This window comes from Hemicordylus capensis, chromosome 4 (genome assembly GCF_027244095.1).
Source record: "Hemicordylus capensis ecotype Gifberg chromosome 4, rHemCap1.1.pri, whole genome shotgun sequence".
Taxonomy (NCBI): domain Eukaryota; kingdom Metazoa; phylum Chordata; class Lepidosauria; order Squamata; family Cordylidae; genus Hemicordylus; species Hemicordylus capensis.
Genome location: NC_069660.1, coordinates 233,243,522 through 233,261,902, shown reverse-complemented (window position 1 = coordinate 233,261,902; position 18,381 = coordinate 233,243,522). Strand labels below are relative to the sequence as shown.

At 42.0% G+C, this 18,381-nt stretch overlaps 1 protein-coding gene across 2 annotated transcripts in view; it reads right to left on the bottom strand.

The window, feature by feature from the left end:
- The window catches only part of LOC128324042 (cadherin-19-like), a 107,714-nt gene that overhangs the window by 13,170 nt on the left and 76,163 nt on the right, over nt 1-18,381 (bottom strand). For both annotated transcript variants that reach the window (XM_053248146.1, XM_053248147.1), the window contains exons 9-10: nt 14,800-14,921; nt 552-669 (exon numbers count right to left, since the gene is read on the bottom strand). In XM_053248146.1, coding sequence (XP_053104121.1) covers nt 552-669; nt 14,800-14,921 — 240 coding nt within the window. The remainder of the gene's footprint in view (nt 1-551; nt 670-14,799; nt 14,922-18,381) is intronic.

Here is an 18,381-nt window from a genome sequence, read left to right as displayed (position 1 = left end):
TTCCAATCCGCATATGGAATGCCCAAAAAGCACTGACTTCCACATTCACTACAGTATCAAGACAGCTCTGCATACAGAATGGAGATGGGTGTGCGAGTTGTTTGGGGCAGCTGCCAAGGGATAATAATGGTGATGGTGATGATAACGACAACTCCAAATTCTAAATACCAGGATTACATATTTATGGCATTCTTGTAGTCTGCATTTCTTGGTTATAGTTACAGAAATGACAGGATAGTATAAGAAGCTCATAGGTGACAGGTTAGTCTTGAAACAACACTGTGATGTAGCGAGAGATCTTTACTTCCTAGAAATATTCAGTAGCTTCATAGCTGACCACAGATTTGAATGAGGAATTCCCACATCTAAACTCAACACTTAGCCACTGAAGCACAGTTGCTCTCAGATTTTGCACTCTGACGTGAAGCTTCATACAGACAAGTTTACCAAGGATGAAATAACAAACAAACAATTAAGTTAGTGATGCTCACTAGTCCCGCACCTTTGAAAGAACAGTTCAAAAGTGGTACATATGACAAGCTGACACCAACCTAGATTATCCCTGACTTCAAAACTGGAGTTGTTTGTGGCCTCATCAGCTAATGAGAAGGAGAAATGATGGTTTTCCATGGGATCATCTTTGTCTGTTGCACTGATGGTCTGAATGAGCTGAAAGCAAACAGTGACAAACAAGATGTTTAGCACCAAATACTATTGGCTGCCTTTTAACACAATGGACCACAACTGCACACAAAATATTTTGTTCAATTAACAAGGTTACAATTTTCCTTCTTGTCTCTGAAAGGCGGGAAATATGTAGTTGCTGCTACAAATTCACATCACTTAGCTCATTTCTGTTGAGCTTGTTGATTTTCTAATGCCCTACAATTATGCCGCTTGATTTTCTATTGATTGAAAAGAGATAAGCAGTAAAGTCTTGGCTAATGCAAATGGATTCTAAAATTGAAATGCAAAGGTTAAATAAAGTTTCCATACACAACAACAAAACAAAAAGAGTAATATATAAAGTATTCTGCCCTTCCTTTGTTCTCCAAGGTGAAAAGTATATCATTCTATATTTGAACACATCCTTCAATACAAAAACCTATTTCCTTCCAGCCCACAAACATCATAGGCATCACTCAAGTGATGTATTATAGTTGCCGTGACCGCGAGATTGTGACAAGTTCATGTGCTGAATTGTTGATTCTTTGAGATTGTAACAGATTGATTATGGGAATACTTGGTTGTGTTTTCAAAGAAACAAAATAGCCCACATTTCCAAACATATTGAACCGGATTGTCATTTATAAGAGAACAAAGTCAAAATTAGTGTCTTTGCATTCAAAGATCATAGATTCAACAGTCTTGAATAAACAAGCTGTGTTGTAGTTGTTATAATTAGGAGTCGTTCCTCTTGCAAAGAATAAATATTTGTTACCATTATTGGTTGATGCTACTGGGTGAATCATATGTTATCAGTAACAACATTCTTTGTCTTGCTATTTCAGTTCAACATTTTCTTGTCATTTCAATGCAAAGCCAGTTCATAATTTCTTTCATTAGGAGGGCAAGTCTTCTAAAGTACTCTTTAATGGCTAATTATTTGGGGCTTAAAAATCCAGTCTTGCCAAGTACAGGGTCAGAGGAGCCTACTGACTGTCACCGAAATTACTTTGTGATGATGACATAAGCACAGTTCAGTTCAGTGATGCTTTATGGTAATGGGTTGTTTTTTTTAAGACAGGCAATTTTATTTTTGGTGTTAAAATCTACCATCTACTATTTTAGCACTCAGGATATGGTGCAGGTTTCTTCACTGATTAGATAGCAAATATTGTCATATACATTTCACTGTGCCACCCTTCAGTCATTGAATCAATCCAACAGGATTGCAACTCTTGGCCCTCTAGCTGAAGTTCCCTATCTCAAGTTATCAGCTACCTAGTAAAGGTTCACCCGCAATACCTACTATTGGTACTTCAGGAACAATTCTATGCTCTCAGATTTTAGTTACCTTGGTACAGAATCATCCATGTGACAACCTATGGGTCCAAGGCAGAGGCAGGAGCCAATCGGCCCCTGCAAGCTCCAGCATGCCCTGTGCGAGCACGTAGGGCATGCTGGCGAGACCCCTGGAGCTGGGAGGTGGCTTTTCACCTCCCCTCTCGGGGTCTCCTCATGAGTAGCCGCAGCGCAGAGCCACACTGAAGCTACTCACGATCAAAGAGTCTGGGTTTGCGGAGTGCTCACTCCCCAAACCCGGGCTAAGGGGAGGCGTACTTGAGCAATTTAACCGCTTGAGAACCACCCAGCTTGCAGCCGAGCCTGGTGGTTCTTACGATCAGCAAAGATCGGGATAGGCTCTCCTAGCCCGATTTTTGTCGATCGTCAGAATAGCCCCCAGGTCTTAAAGTCTATGAGCGAACCACTTTGATCCAGTTCATGTTGTTTCATCAAACCAACTGGCCCAGTCAGGCAGTTCCACTGAACCAGTTCATGAACACATGGCCCAGTTTGAATTCTGTTTGAGTTTGGACTGAAACATATAAAATGGTCTGTGCACACTCCTAACTTGGATGCTTGCTGGGAGATAAATTTGGTCCCCACAAACGCTGTTTTTGGTAGTGCAGTACTTACAATCTGTGTCTGCCACCAGCTTGGAGACAAAATGTTCCCAAGCCCACTCCCGACCTGGTTAAATATTGGATTTCCAGTCATAGGAACATAGGAAGCTGCCATATACTGAGTCAGACCATCGGTCTATCTAGCTCAGTATTATCTTCACAGACTGGCAGCGGCTTCTCCAAGGTTTCAGGCAGGAATCTCTCTCAGCCCTATCTTGGAGAAGCCAGGGAGGGAACTTGAAACCTTCTGCTCTTCCCAGAGCGGCTTCATCCCCTGAGGGGAATATCTTGCAGTGCTCACACATCAAGTCTCCCATTCATATGCAACCAGGGCAGACCCTGCTTAGCTATAGGGACAAGTCATGCTTGCTACAACAAGACCAGCTCTCCTCTCCAGAAAATCTTACTATGAAAATCTGATATATTGAAAGGGTCTAAAGACCTGAATCTGGCATTTTTTGTGTCACATTAGATTCAATTTGATATTTGCATTTGTGCACAGGCCTATTTGTTAGCATGAGATGAAACTGGGAGAGGAAATTGCTAAGTGCTGCATCTGTAGCTAAATCAGTTGGCAAAATGCACATACACTTTTATTTATTTTCCCCTCCTCACTATTTATTTCCATTCTCAGTATTTTAACAGTACTGTAAGTCAAGTTTCTAATGCAACAAGTTGGCCAGAATGTTCATTAACCTTACAAACCATTCTTTCTCTTTTACATGAGCAGTAATACGACATTAAGACAAGTAGCATGAAAGGAGTTCAAAGTTTGAAATGTAAGCTGCATGGCTGAAAGTATACTTGGTTTAGTAATATTTTGCATATTTCCTTTTACAAGAAGTAAAGTGAGGAAAGTAGAATGAAATATCTTGGTATCAGTTCTTTTTATATCAGCAAAGAATCATGAAATGAATAGCTGATGCAGTTTTCATGGGTGGCTTGTACTTTTGGCCTTTTCTCTGCCAATCATGTTGAGAGAGAAAAAGATCCAACTTTCTTGAGTCAAATTCTGGGGATGGATGGATGGAGTTTCCAAAGGTGGGGGAATGTTTTCATGCCCACCTATTCCATTGCATCCCAGTGCACCCCCAGACTAAATCTTGGCTGTCGGCTATGATAATATCACTGTTTCTAGCAATGAGGAAGCCTCTGCCCAAGTGCATTTCTCTGATTCAAGGAAACAAAAAGAGGCGATTCTTATGACTAAGGGAGCCCAGCCCGCTTATGGCTGCTCGTGTGCAGCAATGGGAGTCATGCAGCTCCAGGTGTCAAGCCCACCTAAATGCCCTCCCTCTTAAATGAGGTTAATGAAGAAGTGCTCCATTAACCCTGTTTTTTTGGTCTTGTGGCTGCTGTGGCTGCTTGCAGCCACGGCACATACACTCAGGGAGGGGGGGGGACCCCAGGGATGCACTGCACCTCGCATGGTGCATTCCTGGGGCTCCAGGGGTGGGGAACCACATGGCGATGATTCCCTTTACCCGACCCCCAAAGCTGCCAGGTAAGGTGTGGGTGGATGACAGGAGACCCACCACTCATCTGCACTGCTGATCTGCCTGCACAGAGATCCCCCCCCCCCCGATCATCTGTGAGGAAAGTATGGTTAACTGTCCTTCCCTGCAGTTAGTCCTGGCAGCTTTCCTCACTGATTGTAAGGAGAGCTTCAAAAAGTCATTATGGCCAAGTTTTGTCTTGAGTTCCCCCAGAGCAGTAGTGCAATCACAAAAAGACTAAGAGTACTCTGATAGTCATAGCCCTGGAGCATGCACAGAGTGCCAGAATAGATAAAGTTTTGGAGCACTGTAATGCAATTTCCCGCTTGTAACAAGCAGAGGAAGCAAGGTAGGAGGAAAACCTGGGTAGTTTTTCCTCAATCACTTCTACCCAGGTTTTCCTCTAACCTTGCTTCCACAATACCAAAAACTGGGAGCACACAGAGCTCCCAAACCCGAGTAAAACACAGTTTTTGATTGTGTGAATGACCTCATTGAAGCTCTACACACAATCTCTGTGTGGAGCCTAATAGGGTTCTGTGGGGAGGGTGGATCAAGCCTGCTGTCCCCACAGACAATCGAGGCTAGCCATATTGGCTGCCCACAGGATTACAGGCTCCATCATGGAGCTGGTTGGGGCTGCAGGGATTGGGGGCTGCCTGGCCCCCAGAAGTCCCAGAGTGCCCCATGTAAGTGAACTGGGCATTCTGGGGAGACTCCCAACACTGTGAGGCTTGTTTTAGCCTCCCAGTAGGGGGTCTCCTTGTGAGTTGCCATGGTATGGAGCCGTGCTGTGGTGACTCATGGTCACAGAAATGGGGTTAGCAGAGTGCTCACTCTGTGTCACTTCATTTTAGGGGATGGGTACTGAGGCAGTCTAGCCGCCGCTGAACCACCAGGCTCACCCACAAGCCCAATGGTTCTCATAACCACTCAGAAGTGGGCTGGGCTCCCTTAGCCCACTTTCGAGCAATTGTGAGAACAGCCTCACTGTCTCCATTCCCTCTCCAGATCATCTTCCTGGAGGGGGAATGGAGACAGCATGACTCACTTGATTGTGTTTTGTTTTAAGAGGAATGTCTGAGGGGACACCTTTAGATCTCCTCCCTGCAAAAACAAAAACAAAAACAAAAACAAAACAAAACAAAACACCAATAAGTTCAGATCAGATCAGAATTCCAGAATGTAGAATGCACTCAGCCCAGACAACCAAGAAGACATTAAAAAATCTCCTTAGGTTTAGCTCTTCATTCAGCATTTGTGGTAGACTGTAGTTCAACATCTATGCAGCCTTCAGCTTTCAGTTAGCCTTGCCCACTAACCCCCATTTGGATGTGCCTTGCAAGGATTGAGGGTGCCCAAGTCTTGCTAACCCGACCATCCACCCCACTGGAAACCTAGAGAGAAAAGCACTTTCTCAAGGAATTCCCAAATCTGAGAATCTCTAAGCTGAAATCAATATATTATATCACTGTCTTTGGGCCCCTCAATTCCTTGCAAACCAAGAACTTTGCTGCATGGAGATTCCCCTTACCAGGCAAATCTTCCATCTCATTGCTCCAGCCCAAGGCAAAGTGGCTAAGCAGGTAGTGCTTGCTCCACCTAACCTGTAAATGTGTATTGGAGACCATGCAGTGCTATTCTCAATGCATCAATCCCTTAAGGGATGATCATTACTAGCAACTTTGCTAAGGTGCTAACCATCGCCTTGACTGTAAATCTTTGCTCCTCAATCAAACACAAGCTTACTTTCAAGAAACGTGTCTGTACTGTTGTGCCCCTCTGAGTACTATACACAGATGTATCCTATCCATGATCACCTTTCCTGGTACCTTAATTTATAAGCTGACTGTAGGCACCTTTGCACTAAATTGAGTTAAATTCCCCACATTAAGCCAAAGCATAATAATGAAGGGTGGTTACTACCATGCTTCAGAGCAAACCTGGTAACAGGTGCTGTATTTCTTCATAATAGGGTGAGATGAGAAAGTGGTGGTATATAGGTGACAAATATCTTAAATCCCTTAATTCAGTGTTCTTCATTGTAAAGCCAAGAAGTCAGCACTGGCTCTCATTTATCGTAAGTGCAGTTCACTTATTGTTTATGGGCCTGTGCAAAGCTTCGGTAGAAGCTGAACATTATGCACAATCCCCCTGGTATCATGAAGAGGCAACTATTACCACCAGGAACTGTTTTTTGCCCAGCACTGGTAAAACTCATTTAAAGGGACAGTGAGAACTCTTGAGCTCCTACGTCATCTTGGAAGGTTTGTAGGGAGTGCTGGAAAGTGTAGCCCTTCCCAGAGCTTTCCTCACAGAGCTCTTAAGAGAGGACTCAGTCTCCCTTAAAGGGTCCTCCCAGCACAGACTTTGTAGAAGTTAGCACAATGGGGAATGGCTCTCACTTTGAAGGGTGTTTTTTTTTAAACCAAAGTACCCCCCCACTTGAAAAATAGTGAAGATCACTGCCTTAATTAAAGGCCAAGGAAAAAACTACTTGATGATCCTTCATTATTCTTCATCTTGTAAGTGATGGAAATCTCAAATCTAATGTACATCTTTGTGCACTTTTTTTTTTTTTGCATTATCTTCAATTAAGAATGTATTGAGCACTGATACAGAGCAACCTCTCCCATTTTTAAAATCCACTCTGGATCTTTTTAACAGACTCATTAAAACCCTTCTGAGTTGGGGAAAAAATATGTTGAGTATAATGAAGTTCTATTGCCTGTAGGGAGGGGCAGAGCTCTGCTACTTTTAAGTGGAAGTTGTAGCCTTGCTCTTAGCTCTGGGTGAAAAAGATTTGTGCAGGTTGGTGTTAATGTTGATTGAATGTGTAGCTATGCACTTCATAATGTGAGGGGGCTTTATGGATGACAGGAAATGGAATGATGATTCCCACTAAATAAACAATTCCACATGTTGCTGACTTCCTTACCTTGAACTCTGACCTTTGGCCCTTGACCTGCTCTCCCCACACATGAGCAGGGAACTTGCCCTGGGCGGCCGGATCAGCCACCTACATGATTACTGGCTCCAACATGGAGTCACTTGGGGTGGCAGAGACCAGGGGCCGCCCGGCTCCTGGAAGCTTGCGGGAAGCATGTTGTAATCTCCTGGTCGGGAGTCTCCTCGTGAGTTGCTGTGGTGCGGAGCCAGGAGCCGTGCCATGGAGACTCACAATTTTAAAAACTGTGTTTGTGGAGCGTTCGCTCTGCTAACCTCGTTTAAGGGGAGGGGCCTTTTTAGGGGCTGGCTGCCGGGAGCCGCACTGGACTCCCACACTGGGCTCCCTTAGCCTGGTTTTGGCTGGTCATGGGAATAGCCTCCATGTATTACAAGAAGCAGTCCCGAACCATTCCACAATGCAGCATTAACAACTGCATTGCCTTGCTCCAAAGTTTCAGTGTTCATCTTGAATGGACTGACATAACCTACCTAATAGGGTTGTGTGAGGCTACACTAATTGGCCAAAAGACAGGATACAAATTTAAAAACTAAATTAAAACTAAACTAAACTAGGAAACAAATTTAACCAACCTTGCATATAGATTTTTCAGGGAGTGATTACCTATTCACCTTACTCAGCAAACCCTGTTAGGTTCTTCTGTTCATCTTCTAACCTTTTTGCCATCTTGTTGAAAGAGCTACCTCTCAGATGTCAGTGTGACACTAAGGTTCCCCAAAGGGAGGCCTAGGAAAATATGCCTTGAAGCTATTCTCATGATTGATCAAAACCGGGCTAACTGAGCCCAACCCGGTTTTGATCAATTGTGGGAACCACCGGGCTCACGAGAGAGCCTGGTGGTTCTCTGGCAGCGAGCCTGCATAATAACCCCTTCTCTTAAATGTGGTTAACGGAGCAAGCCCTCTGTTAACCTTGCTCTGTGGATCATGTGTCAGCCACAGGTGCTTGTTTTCAGCAATCTGGCCACCCAGAAGGGAAGTCCAGGAAAATAGTCCACAGTACAAAGTGGGCTGCGGAAACGAAACACAGCTTGGAATAGTTCTCTATATCAGGCTTGGGCAGAAAGCTGTCAACACAAGGGTTGACAAATGTTGTCTTCCAGTGGCTAACAGAAAGCTGTTGATGTGCTTTATAGTCCAAGCTGATAGCTCTCAGCTGGCAGGGATTCAAGGCTTATCAGCCCTCTGCAAGAGGTGTTTACTCCTCCTGATAGTTTCCAGATGTACTCTTTGCCTTGTGACATGCCTTTGCTGTGGAGTCAGTGGGAGTTGTCTGCACAGCTTATCTTCTAGTCTGTCCATCGCTATCTCTGCTGCCTCAGACTGCTGTGCCTGCTCTGAAACATCATCTGGACCTTCCTCAGCCATCTTTTGGGAACTGACAGCCGGGCTCTGCCCCTTAGGCAACCCTGCATTGGCTGAAAGGCTGTCTGCTTCCCCTTTCTCCTTGCTATCTGAAATCGAGGGCGTGACACTTGCAGCCACTGCTGGCACACTCAGGGTGGGGAGGAGGGGGGGACCACAGGAAGGCACGGTGCAGTAATGCGGTGAATTCCTGGGATTTGGGGTGCTGCGCAGCAGCACTCCCCTTCACCTGACCCCTGGAGCTCTCGGTGGAGCTTTGGCCGGGCATGAGAGCGCCCAACTGGAGTAGCTGCTTATCTGGGCAGTTAAGTCCGCTCTCCACACTGAACCCCATCTGGCGCTTCACATGGATCATGTGAAACACCTCCTTATCTTTTTGTAGTAAGAAGGTAAGCAGACGAGGCGACTGCTTATGCTTAACTACAAGGGTGGTTTTAAAGCTGTACAAAACTACTACTATAAGGTTATACAGAAGATTTACTATTAATGGTGTTTATACATCGACAAGATTGCAGTGCTAGAGAATGGATTAGAGATCTTATCTTCACAGATTTCTAAAAAAGACTGTTGGTTAATCTTCTGTGGTTAACAATTGCTGGATGCCTTAAAATTTACTTGGTTCCACATTTACCAGAAGGACTCATACTGCTCAAATTGCAAAGTAGCCTTGCTTATCTGAAAAGCCCAAGATTATCTTCATTCACATTCTGTTTAAGTAAGAGATTTGTAAAGCATCAGTAAAGTGTGAACCCATTTAAAAAAACCAGCATGCTTCCTATTGTATGCCAGAATTCAGAAATATCTAATCTGCCATGCTCCAGAAGTGCATGTAAAAGCAACTGTTCTTTACAGATGTTTTTCAGTTTATTTTCATCTAAACTTGATAGGACATTGGAACCATTCTAATGACTGTTTATGTTTCCTAGTTTGTGTTTATTATTCACTATATATGTATGATAAATATTGTTTTAACTTATCTTGATGCTCTCCCCTGTTATTTAAATATCTGGCAGGAATTATGTTCAAACTGTTATTCTCAAGAGGCTGAGGCTGCCTATTATATAGGGTGCTAATGTCAAGTAAGTAGCCTTCACTTTTACTGTAATCGTTGACTATTTTATTTTATGCTAAGTGCTAGGTATATAAGTGTTATGTTGCTATCTCTGACTTAAAATACACATTCACTCGCTTTATGGTCCAATAAGTAAATTGTCAAGGAAATTGCTACATTGAAGTCAATTCATAGGATAACCTCAGATTATAGGTATTTGCACCAGGGGGGGGGAGGTGGATTAGAGAGGACTGTACTAATTCAGAAACATACAGGTGAGCTTTATACTCACTTGTCCTTAGGACATGCCTCTTACTTAATGTTAAGTTAATATTACTCATTACTAGACAGTAAGACTCAGCCAATGTAGGCTTAAAACTCTAGGCTTATTTTGTCCAGCTAAAAAGTAATGATTAAAGAGGCACCCACACTTCTTAATCCTTCATTTTTTCATGGCTGTTTGCTTCTGTTCACAGCCATCTTCAGCCCATGATTTGGACTGCTTTAGTACCCATTATTTTTTCATTGTTTCATTTCTCTACAAGTCATTCCAGCCATTCAGGATCAACCTGTTATGAGATTTTACTAGGCACAATGCAGCAAATCAGATTTGGCTATTTGCAGACATCAGTGAGGGCAAAGGAAGCCTATTTAGAGTGAGGGCAATGTTTCTTCCACAAATCAGGTTGGTAATCCTAGGCAAACAGAGGTCACAAAACTGAAAATTCTTGGAAAAAACTATATTCTTTCAATTCTATAAAAAACTAAGGTTTCCCTTTAGCTGAGCCCTACATACAACAGGAAATGTTTTAAATACTCAATTTACTTCCCTACAAACACATGTGAAGCATTAAATTTCACTTTCTTTCACTGCAGCACCAGATTGTCATAATTCTGACTGAGTTGGATTCATTCCTCTATAGTCCCAACGATAAATTTGGTCACCGTTTAAATTGTTTGATATACTGCTGCTATTCTAAGCACATTTGTTTGGAAGTAAGCTCTACTGGAAATGGTGGGATTTATTTGCAGGCTGCAAGCCAATCAATACATTTTGGTGGTGGTCTGTCTGCCTAGAATTGTTTCAGATGTGACAGTATGCAAGCAAGGCAGCAGAGAGCATGATTGAATTGCACTTCCCTGTGCATTGTCGTCACATTCAGAGAGAAAGTTCCCCTTTCCCTTTCTGTGATTATGTGCAGCCTTCACTTTGGATACAAAGAGAAGCATGATGAACAAAAGTGCAAGTCAGTTTGCCCTGCTAATCAAATCCCAAATAGCACTGTGATTCTGAGTAATCATACTGCATGTTGATAATGTGTAATGTTGTGGTTCTTGTTTTGCCTTATCCTAAACACGTGCTCTGTTGCAGCAAGACCCAAATTACATGGTTCCTGATGGCAACAGGAGCCATGAAAGTGGGGAGTGAGGAGTGAGATTTAAAGCCTCACGCAGGGTGGCATGCTGAATCCTTTCTCTATCTACTTCTCTTACCCGTACAATCTGTCCCCAAGGTTCAGCTTAATTCCAATACTAAAAGTGGTCTGGGGATGTGGGAGAAAAGCACTGAGGAGCACATCTTACCTATGTGAAACATTAGTGCTTTAATTTTACCCTTCCCCTGCTGTAGACATGATTCTGACAGTCCTGTGTTAGCAGCCATACTGGGTAGTTTAAGCTGAAGAGCTGGTTTATAAGAAATTACAAATTAAATTACTATAGATTTTGTCATTGTAATATATAGAATGTCAGGTTTCCAGTTCCACATAATGGTACAGACCTGCATTCAAATTTCTAGTCCATGTAACGAGAAGCTGTTATTGTGTAGCTGATATGTGGATTAGTGGAAGCTGCAGAGCTGCAACATAAAAAGTATATTGAACATCTATTTAAAGTGACTAATAAATATGATGGATGGATGGATGAAGGGGGAAAATCAATCTTCTTTTACATTTAGTTCTTACTATCAAGCTATGTTTTCATATGATAATGCCAATGACTCGTGTATTTAAAAAAAACCCCAGAGAAATCCACTTCCAGGGGATAGATAAAGAAGTTCAGCCCCCAGGAAGCTACAACAAAGACATGTTGAGGAGCTACTTGTTTGCCAAATGTAGAATGAACCAGAACTTGGGGTTGGCCTGTCTATGAAGCTGGAGTTATAAATGTCACCTCTTGAAAGTACTCAAAGGTACTTCAGACAGCTTTTAATATGGCCCAACTACTGCCTGTCTGGAATGTCTGGTCTTACAATGAATGGCATGATTATTCTTTTTCTGAACCCAACTAGATGTGGGTAGAAAATGGCTCCTCAATATTCTTGGAAAATTCTCAGACGGAGAATGGGGTGGGGAGTGCAGAATTTCAATGAATCTCCACAGAACTGTTGAAAGTTCTCCAACATTCTCATGAGGGTCTTTTTCCTCAGCACAACTGCTATGTTACCTGAGTTAGATGTATTATTATTTAAAAAAATATTAAAGGAGAAATAAAGATTTGTCTTTTGTAAGGAGACAGTCATACAATGGATACAGAACGAGTGGAATGTATAATAATACATCTCTGAGTTGGAATACATGGAATAGCAAAGACTCCCTGGCCTAACTGTACACATTAACAAAACAAAGGTGGGTGGTGCTTTTTTGGTGGGTATGGGGAGGAGGGTATGGATGTGCACAGAACCAGTTTTCCTGGCTCAGTTTCAATCCTAACCCGATTCTAATCAGGCCAGACTGGTTCAGTTTTGCCCCCTTCCAGACTGGGATCAGGTTCAGATCAAATTTGAACCAGTTTGGGCCCAGTTCAGAGCCTTAATGGAAAAGGGGAATCTGGCGAGGATTCCCCTTTAGCGGTAAAGGGGCAATGGGAGTGGGAACCTTCTAAAAGTGTTTTTAAAAGTAGAACAAATTAACAGAAATTATTCACTAAGTGTTGTGACTGTGGTGCCTCCCCATCCCCCGCCGGCCTCCCCCAAGTGGCAAGGGCCAGTTTGGGCCTGGTTTGGGCCTTCTTCAGCCCATTTCAAGCCTCTGCACATTCGTGGAGGCCATTTCTTTGACCTCCACATGTGTGCACTGGCCCTTTGCATGACCCTCCCAGGATGCCCCTTTTCCTGTAGGGCTCTGAAATGGACTTGAACCAGTCCGATTGGTTCAGTCCCAAACTGATCCAGACTGATTTGAGCCACTTGGACCAAACGAGTGTGAACCAGCTCGAATTCGAGTAGGATTGCACATCCCTAGAGGAAGTCAATGTTTTGTTTTGTTTTTAAACACATCTCAGTTCAGACATGCACACGTGTGTGCGCGCACACACACACACACACACACACACACCACTGCAGGTATGCTCCTTAAGGTATTCTGGAGGTCTGTTTCCCTATTAGCGAAGCCCATAAGGAGCCATCTATGGATATACAAATTACTCCTGCATGTGAAAATCCAAGAGATTAGAAACGGTGATTGACAGATAAATTTTCTTAAGCATTCACCGTGCCCCCTGCCCAGCAATGACATTTTTAAATAAAAAAAATCAGTGATTGGAGAATATTCTCAACCATGTCTATATGTTACTATGCTTGTGTCTTTAATCAGTAATCTGAGCATAGCTTATAAAAAGACAGACATGCTGATTGTACATCAAGCTTAATACCATTAATATGATATGCAGAAGTGAGCAGCCATTTGAGAGATCCCATATTATCTTCAAGATGTCAGTGAGGTTTCTGAGTGAGATTGTCCTAAGAAGTACAGTTTTAATCCATTTCTATACTGCTAAATATGTAGTTGAATGTTTTATCTTTATCTGTCACAGTTCTAGAATTCCAAGTGCTTCCACAGTGCCTATGTCTGGATGCATTTAGTGAGCCAGTGGCAGATGGTATTAAGATGGAGCAAATGCTCCATAGAAGATGGGTGAACACTTTTTACTTATTAAATCCACCTTCTCCAAACTATCTGATGAGTAGTCCATATAGTGCTCTTCTTGAATTCAACTGTAGGAGTTTTTTTTAAATAACAGTGGCAGATATCTACACTTCTTATCATCTGCACAGGATAACAGAAAGCATGATGCAACTATTCCATTTCAGATTTGATTAATATCTTTGTACTCTAAAATGTTGTTACATTATCATGATACCTGCAGGAAAGAAATAGAATGATAAAGGCATGGAGGGACAAATGGGCAACAATGTTTTAAATAATACAAGAGACCCCCTTTATCCATGGTTTCACAGATCATGGTTTCTTGTATCCATGGGTGGGTCTTACAGACCCAGTTTCTTTATCTGCAGCATGAAATATAGGCAATTTCTGCCTATCCATACATGGTTCTTGAGTGGCTGGAAATGACTTTTGATGTAATTTCCAGCTGCCATTTTGAAGTGCAGAGCCATTTTGTGGCTCTCTTTAAAAAAATAAATAAATAAGAGGATTTGTGGGATTTGTGGGGCATTCCTGGAGAACAAAGTACTGTGCTTTTTTGCCCTTTTTTATGCCTCCTCCCTGATTTTTAAGCAGGTTTTTTTTAAGCTCAAGGAACGTAACCCCCCCCCCCAATCCCCATAGGGTTGAGGACTCTTTATTTGCAGTTTCATTATACACAGAAATTAACAGGAATGGAACCCCCACACACATAACGAGGGTCGCCTGTATAACAAGAGGCATTACAGGAATTTGATATTAGGAGGGTGCAGGCTGAGTCTGGTCAAATTCAGTGGGAGACAACACATATTGATGTGTGCCACCCATTCAGGGAGTGCAAGAGGTAACCTGTGCCAATCATAGGGCAAATCACAGTTTGGATACGCGAAGCCCACAATTCTTCCTTTTTGATATGCATTTGTACCACTCACATTTCTTCTTCAGATCTTGTACCCATATCAAATATACACATTCCAGTTCTACCAATAAAAAATAAAGCACCATCCAAGGAAAATACACTTTCCCAATGCAGTCTGCTAAAAGGAGAAGATAAATCCAGGAGTCAATGAACCGTTAGTATCATTTTTCTTTCTTTTTGGCTTTACAAAACAGTAATCAATATACATTCACAGTGGGTCTTGAGAATGAAAGTCAAGTAGGAAAGAGTGCTGATAGGAAGGCCGGGCAAGTCAAAGCAGGACCGACTCTCAGTTTATCTCCTTGATGTAGTCTGCAAAAATAAGTGTTACTATTCAAAACAGAAACTATTCCTCACATCTTAATATCTATTAAAATAAGAAAGTCTGACAAGATTTCTACAATCAGGCAAAAAGCAGGGGAAAGGAAATAAAACAAGAATTTTATTTTACCTGTCCAGATCTTGCATTCTCACATACATATGTCTCATAGTATTTGGGAAATTCTGGTGCATATTCATTAACATCAAGAACTTGGATATAAACAATCACTTGCGATATTTGTTTTGGATTTCCTATATCAAAGGCAACAAAAGGTACAGTAAAAGGCAAAAACAGCAGCTTGTATTGAATTCCATTGGGTGTAATCTGTTGTTTATATGGAATCATTGAGGCAGGTCTCACGATCAGTGAGATCCACCTCGAGAGGGTTAAGCAGGCTGCAGCCTTGGACAGCTGGATCGGCCACCCACACAACTGCTGGCTCTGTCACGGAGCCGCAGGAGGCTGTGGGGATTGGGGGCTGCGAGCCCAATGGTTCTTACAGTCTGCTAAAATCAGCCTAGGCTCCCCTAGCCTGATTTTAGCCGATCGTGAGAATAGCCTCACTGTGCTTTGATATACAATTTGGTTTTAACAAGCTAAGCTATACAGTTTTTGCCTGTTGTAGGCACAAACTGTGGTTTTGCTTCCAGTAAATATCACAACACAACAGTTTTACATATTATTGTACTCAATAATGAATCATAATGATAACAACAATAATACTCACTGTGCTGAAATACAGAATTTTCAATATCAGTAACTTTCAACACTTTTGAAAAACATTGCATGTTACACTGAATTGTCCAATATTCAAAATAACTTTACTGAGCATGTGCATTTAGCTTGGGACAAATGGGAAAATGCAATGAATTGTATCTCTCTTATTCAATTTGGCATTCATGGTGAGCCAAACACTAATAGGAACAAATAACTCCAGAGCGAGGAACAATCCATTCTCTCAATTTGGTCTGATTTCTTTCTTGTAGGGTTCCCTCTTCTACCAAGCAGAAGCTAGGAGGGAAGGTAGAGATGGAAGGGGAAAGAGAAACAGAAACTGGGGTGGGGTGATGGGCAATGTAAAGACTCAATTCCTCAACTCAGATACATTCTAGCCAAAGTGCCCACAAATCTGATAGGCTTCTCACCACAGAGACTTTCAGTCACAAAGGGACAAGGGGAGGGAATGGCAGGAATATAAAGCACAGACCCAACAACTGACCATGTGCAAACTTATTGTTCCAATGACACAGAGGATAAGGGAAAAGGGAAGCATTGTTCTTTGTACAAAGACCACTATTTTTGGTCTTCGGTGCAAGATTTTAATTTAGTACTGGTTTTCTCTGAATTCGTTTGTGTTTGCCTATAGCCAGCAGACTTTATTTTAATTCTCTCCCATCCTTCTGTCTTTGTTATAGCCTCATATTGTTCTATGGATGTGAGATTGCACTTGTTTGGGGTTACTAGAGTTGATGGGGAAACCAATCTTGCCTTGAGCTGGAGCTGTTGGTTAGAAATACAGTTTTCAAACAACTGAACCATCACCCACCTCAATTTATTCTTTACTTCCCTAGCATATTTGGTGCTTATGTTTAAGAAGGCTTGTCTTGGCATTAACTGAAACAGTTTTTGTGAACAGTAGTTTTCAGACAACTGACAGCATAACACAGTCAGTTACTCCAGTCCCTTGCTCTCTCTGCGTTTTATCCTTATTCACAGCATACCTGTGATGTTGCATTGCTTCAGAGGTGGGATTCCCTATCCTTGAGCACCCAGGGGCCTAGGTCATTTGAGATCCACTTCCCAAAGTGGATTATTCTGACACCACTCCTTCCTTATTCTCTAGTTATAGTGTTCAAAGCCTACATGTGAGATAGTCTACAAACAATAGACCCGCCCCAACATACACCATTCTACTTATATTTTGCAGCATCTTACACACATACTCTTAAGTTTCAGCAAATCTGTCCTTTACTAACTTGTTTGTTTAGATTATATTTGTATGCCATCCCTATGGAAACCAGTTTCAAAACCTTTTCCACTACATATTGTAATTGCCATAATCACCCAAGAACTTTCTGGGCATAGGTGGCTATAGTTCAAAAGGTAAAGTGTGCCGCTGAGTCGATTTTGACTCCTGGCGGCCACAGAGTGGTTTTCTTTGGTAGAATACAGGAGGGGTTTACCATTGCCTCCTCCTGTGTAGTATGAGATGATGCCTTTCAGCATCTTCCTATATAGCTGCTGCCTGATAAAGTGCCAGCAGGGATTCGAAGCGGCAACCTTCTGCTTGTTAGTCAAGCATGTTCCCACTTCACCACTGCTATTGGTTAAATAGTAAGTAGCAGTTGTATGTGTGTGCCCGCACACATGCCTTCTTTCAATGGGCTCTAAAATAATGCCCCCTTGGTCCTATCTGTTTGAAACTTGGCAGGTCAGATCCCTTGGGTGCCTGAAATGTCAAGCTGAAAATAATGAAATTAGAGGCTGGAGAACTATAGCTGGCTTTCCCACTGCAGTCAAAGGAAATAAATAAACAAATGAAATGGATGACATTTGTGACAGCCAAATGTGATTGAAACAAAGCAATGCCAACATGAATGAAGCTTTCAGTAATGAAAAGAAATGGAAGAACCAAATAGTTTTTCCCTTGCACACACCTATAACTTACTTTTTAGCTCACAAAGAATCATGAAGGTATTCTTGTGTCCTTACTTGTAGCAATGGATTAATTATTTTTTCCCCTCATTGGCTTTCCTCATTAGTTTTACTGGCTGACATCCAGTGCAGCTTTACAAGAGTGGAACAAGAACTCTGTCCTCACAAGAAGCCTGTATAGTAAACTAGTTGTATGCAAGGCTCATCTCACAGCCAAGGGAATAGGAGAGGAGGGTGAGCTGCACAGCCCTCAGGGACATATATGTGGCAGAGAAGAGGGCTTTTGCAGGGAGAGAAGTGAAAATTGCTTCCTCATCCACCTCCCCATACAAGCCTGTCATGCAGCTAGTTTACTGGCTTCTCGGAGGGTGAAAGTCTTGTTCCACCTTCATAAGGCTGTGCTGCATGTCAGCAGTTATACTTGGATTAGTTATTATCTGGATCTCTACAAATCAACATCTCAGTACTTCACAAGAGCAGGAGAGATTGGATTGTCCCTTGAGATAAAATTAGACAGGGGATTCTGAAAGTTGACCCACATGATGCATAGCCTTCTGGGAAACTTTTTTGGGGGGACTGAGGGAATAGGATGACAGATCCCCTCAATAAATTATTCACTTTAAAAAACCCAAAAAACTCTGGGGAACAAATATATTAAAAGAAAGTTCTCATCTTAGAATACATACTTTAAAAAATATTAAAATTCTAGATATTGATTTCTTTAAAAGAGTATTTTCCATTCTGATATTTGATCTATTATAATTCATTTATTTTTAACTATAATGTTTAGCCATGGGTTGGTAGGAATATAGTAATTCAATGGTTTATTCTATTTAGTTATTGATTTATTCTATTTCTTTTATTCTAGGTACTCAGTGGGTACTTTTGTATATCACTCCAGCTGAACCAATAAAGTTAAAAATGGCATATAGTATATGAGTATTTATCAACTCTGGGTCATTTCACCCAGCCAGGTTTTTTTGACTTTATTAGTGATTAATTGATGAAAATTGTGTGTGAATTAGGCCCCTTCATGCAACCAACATTCACTAGATT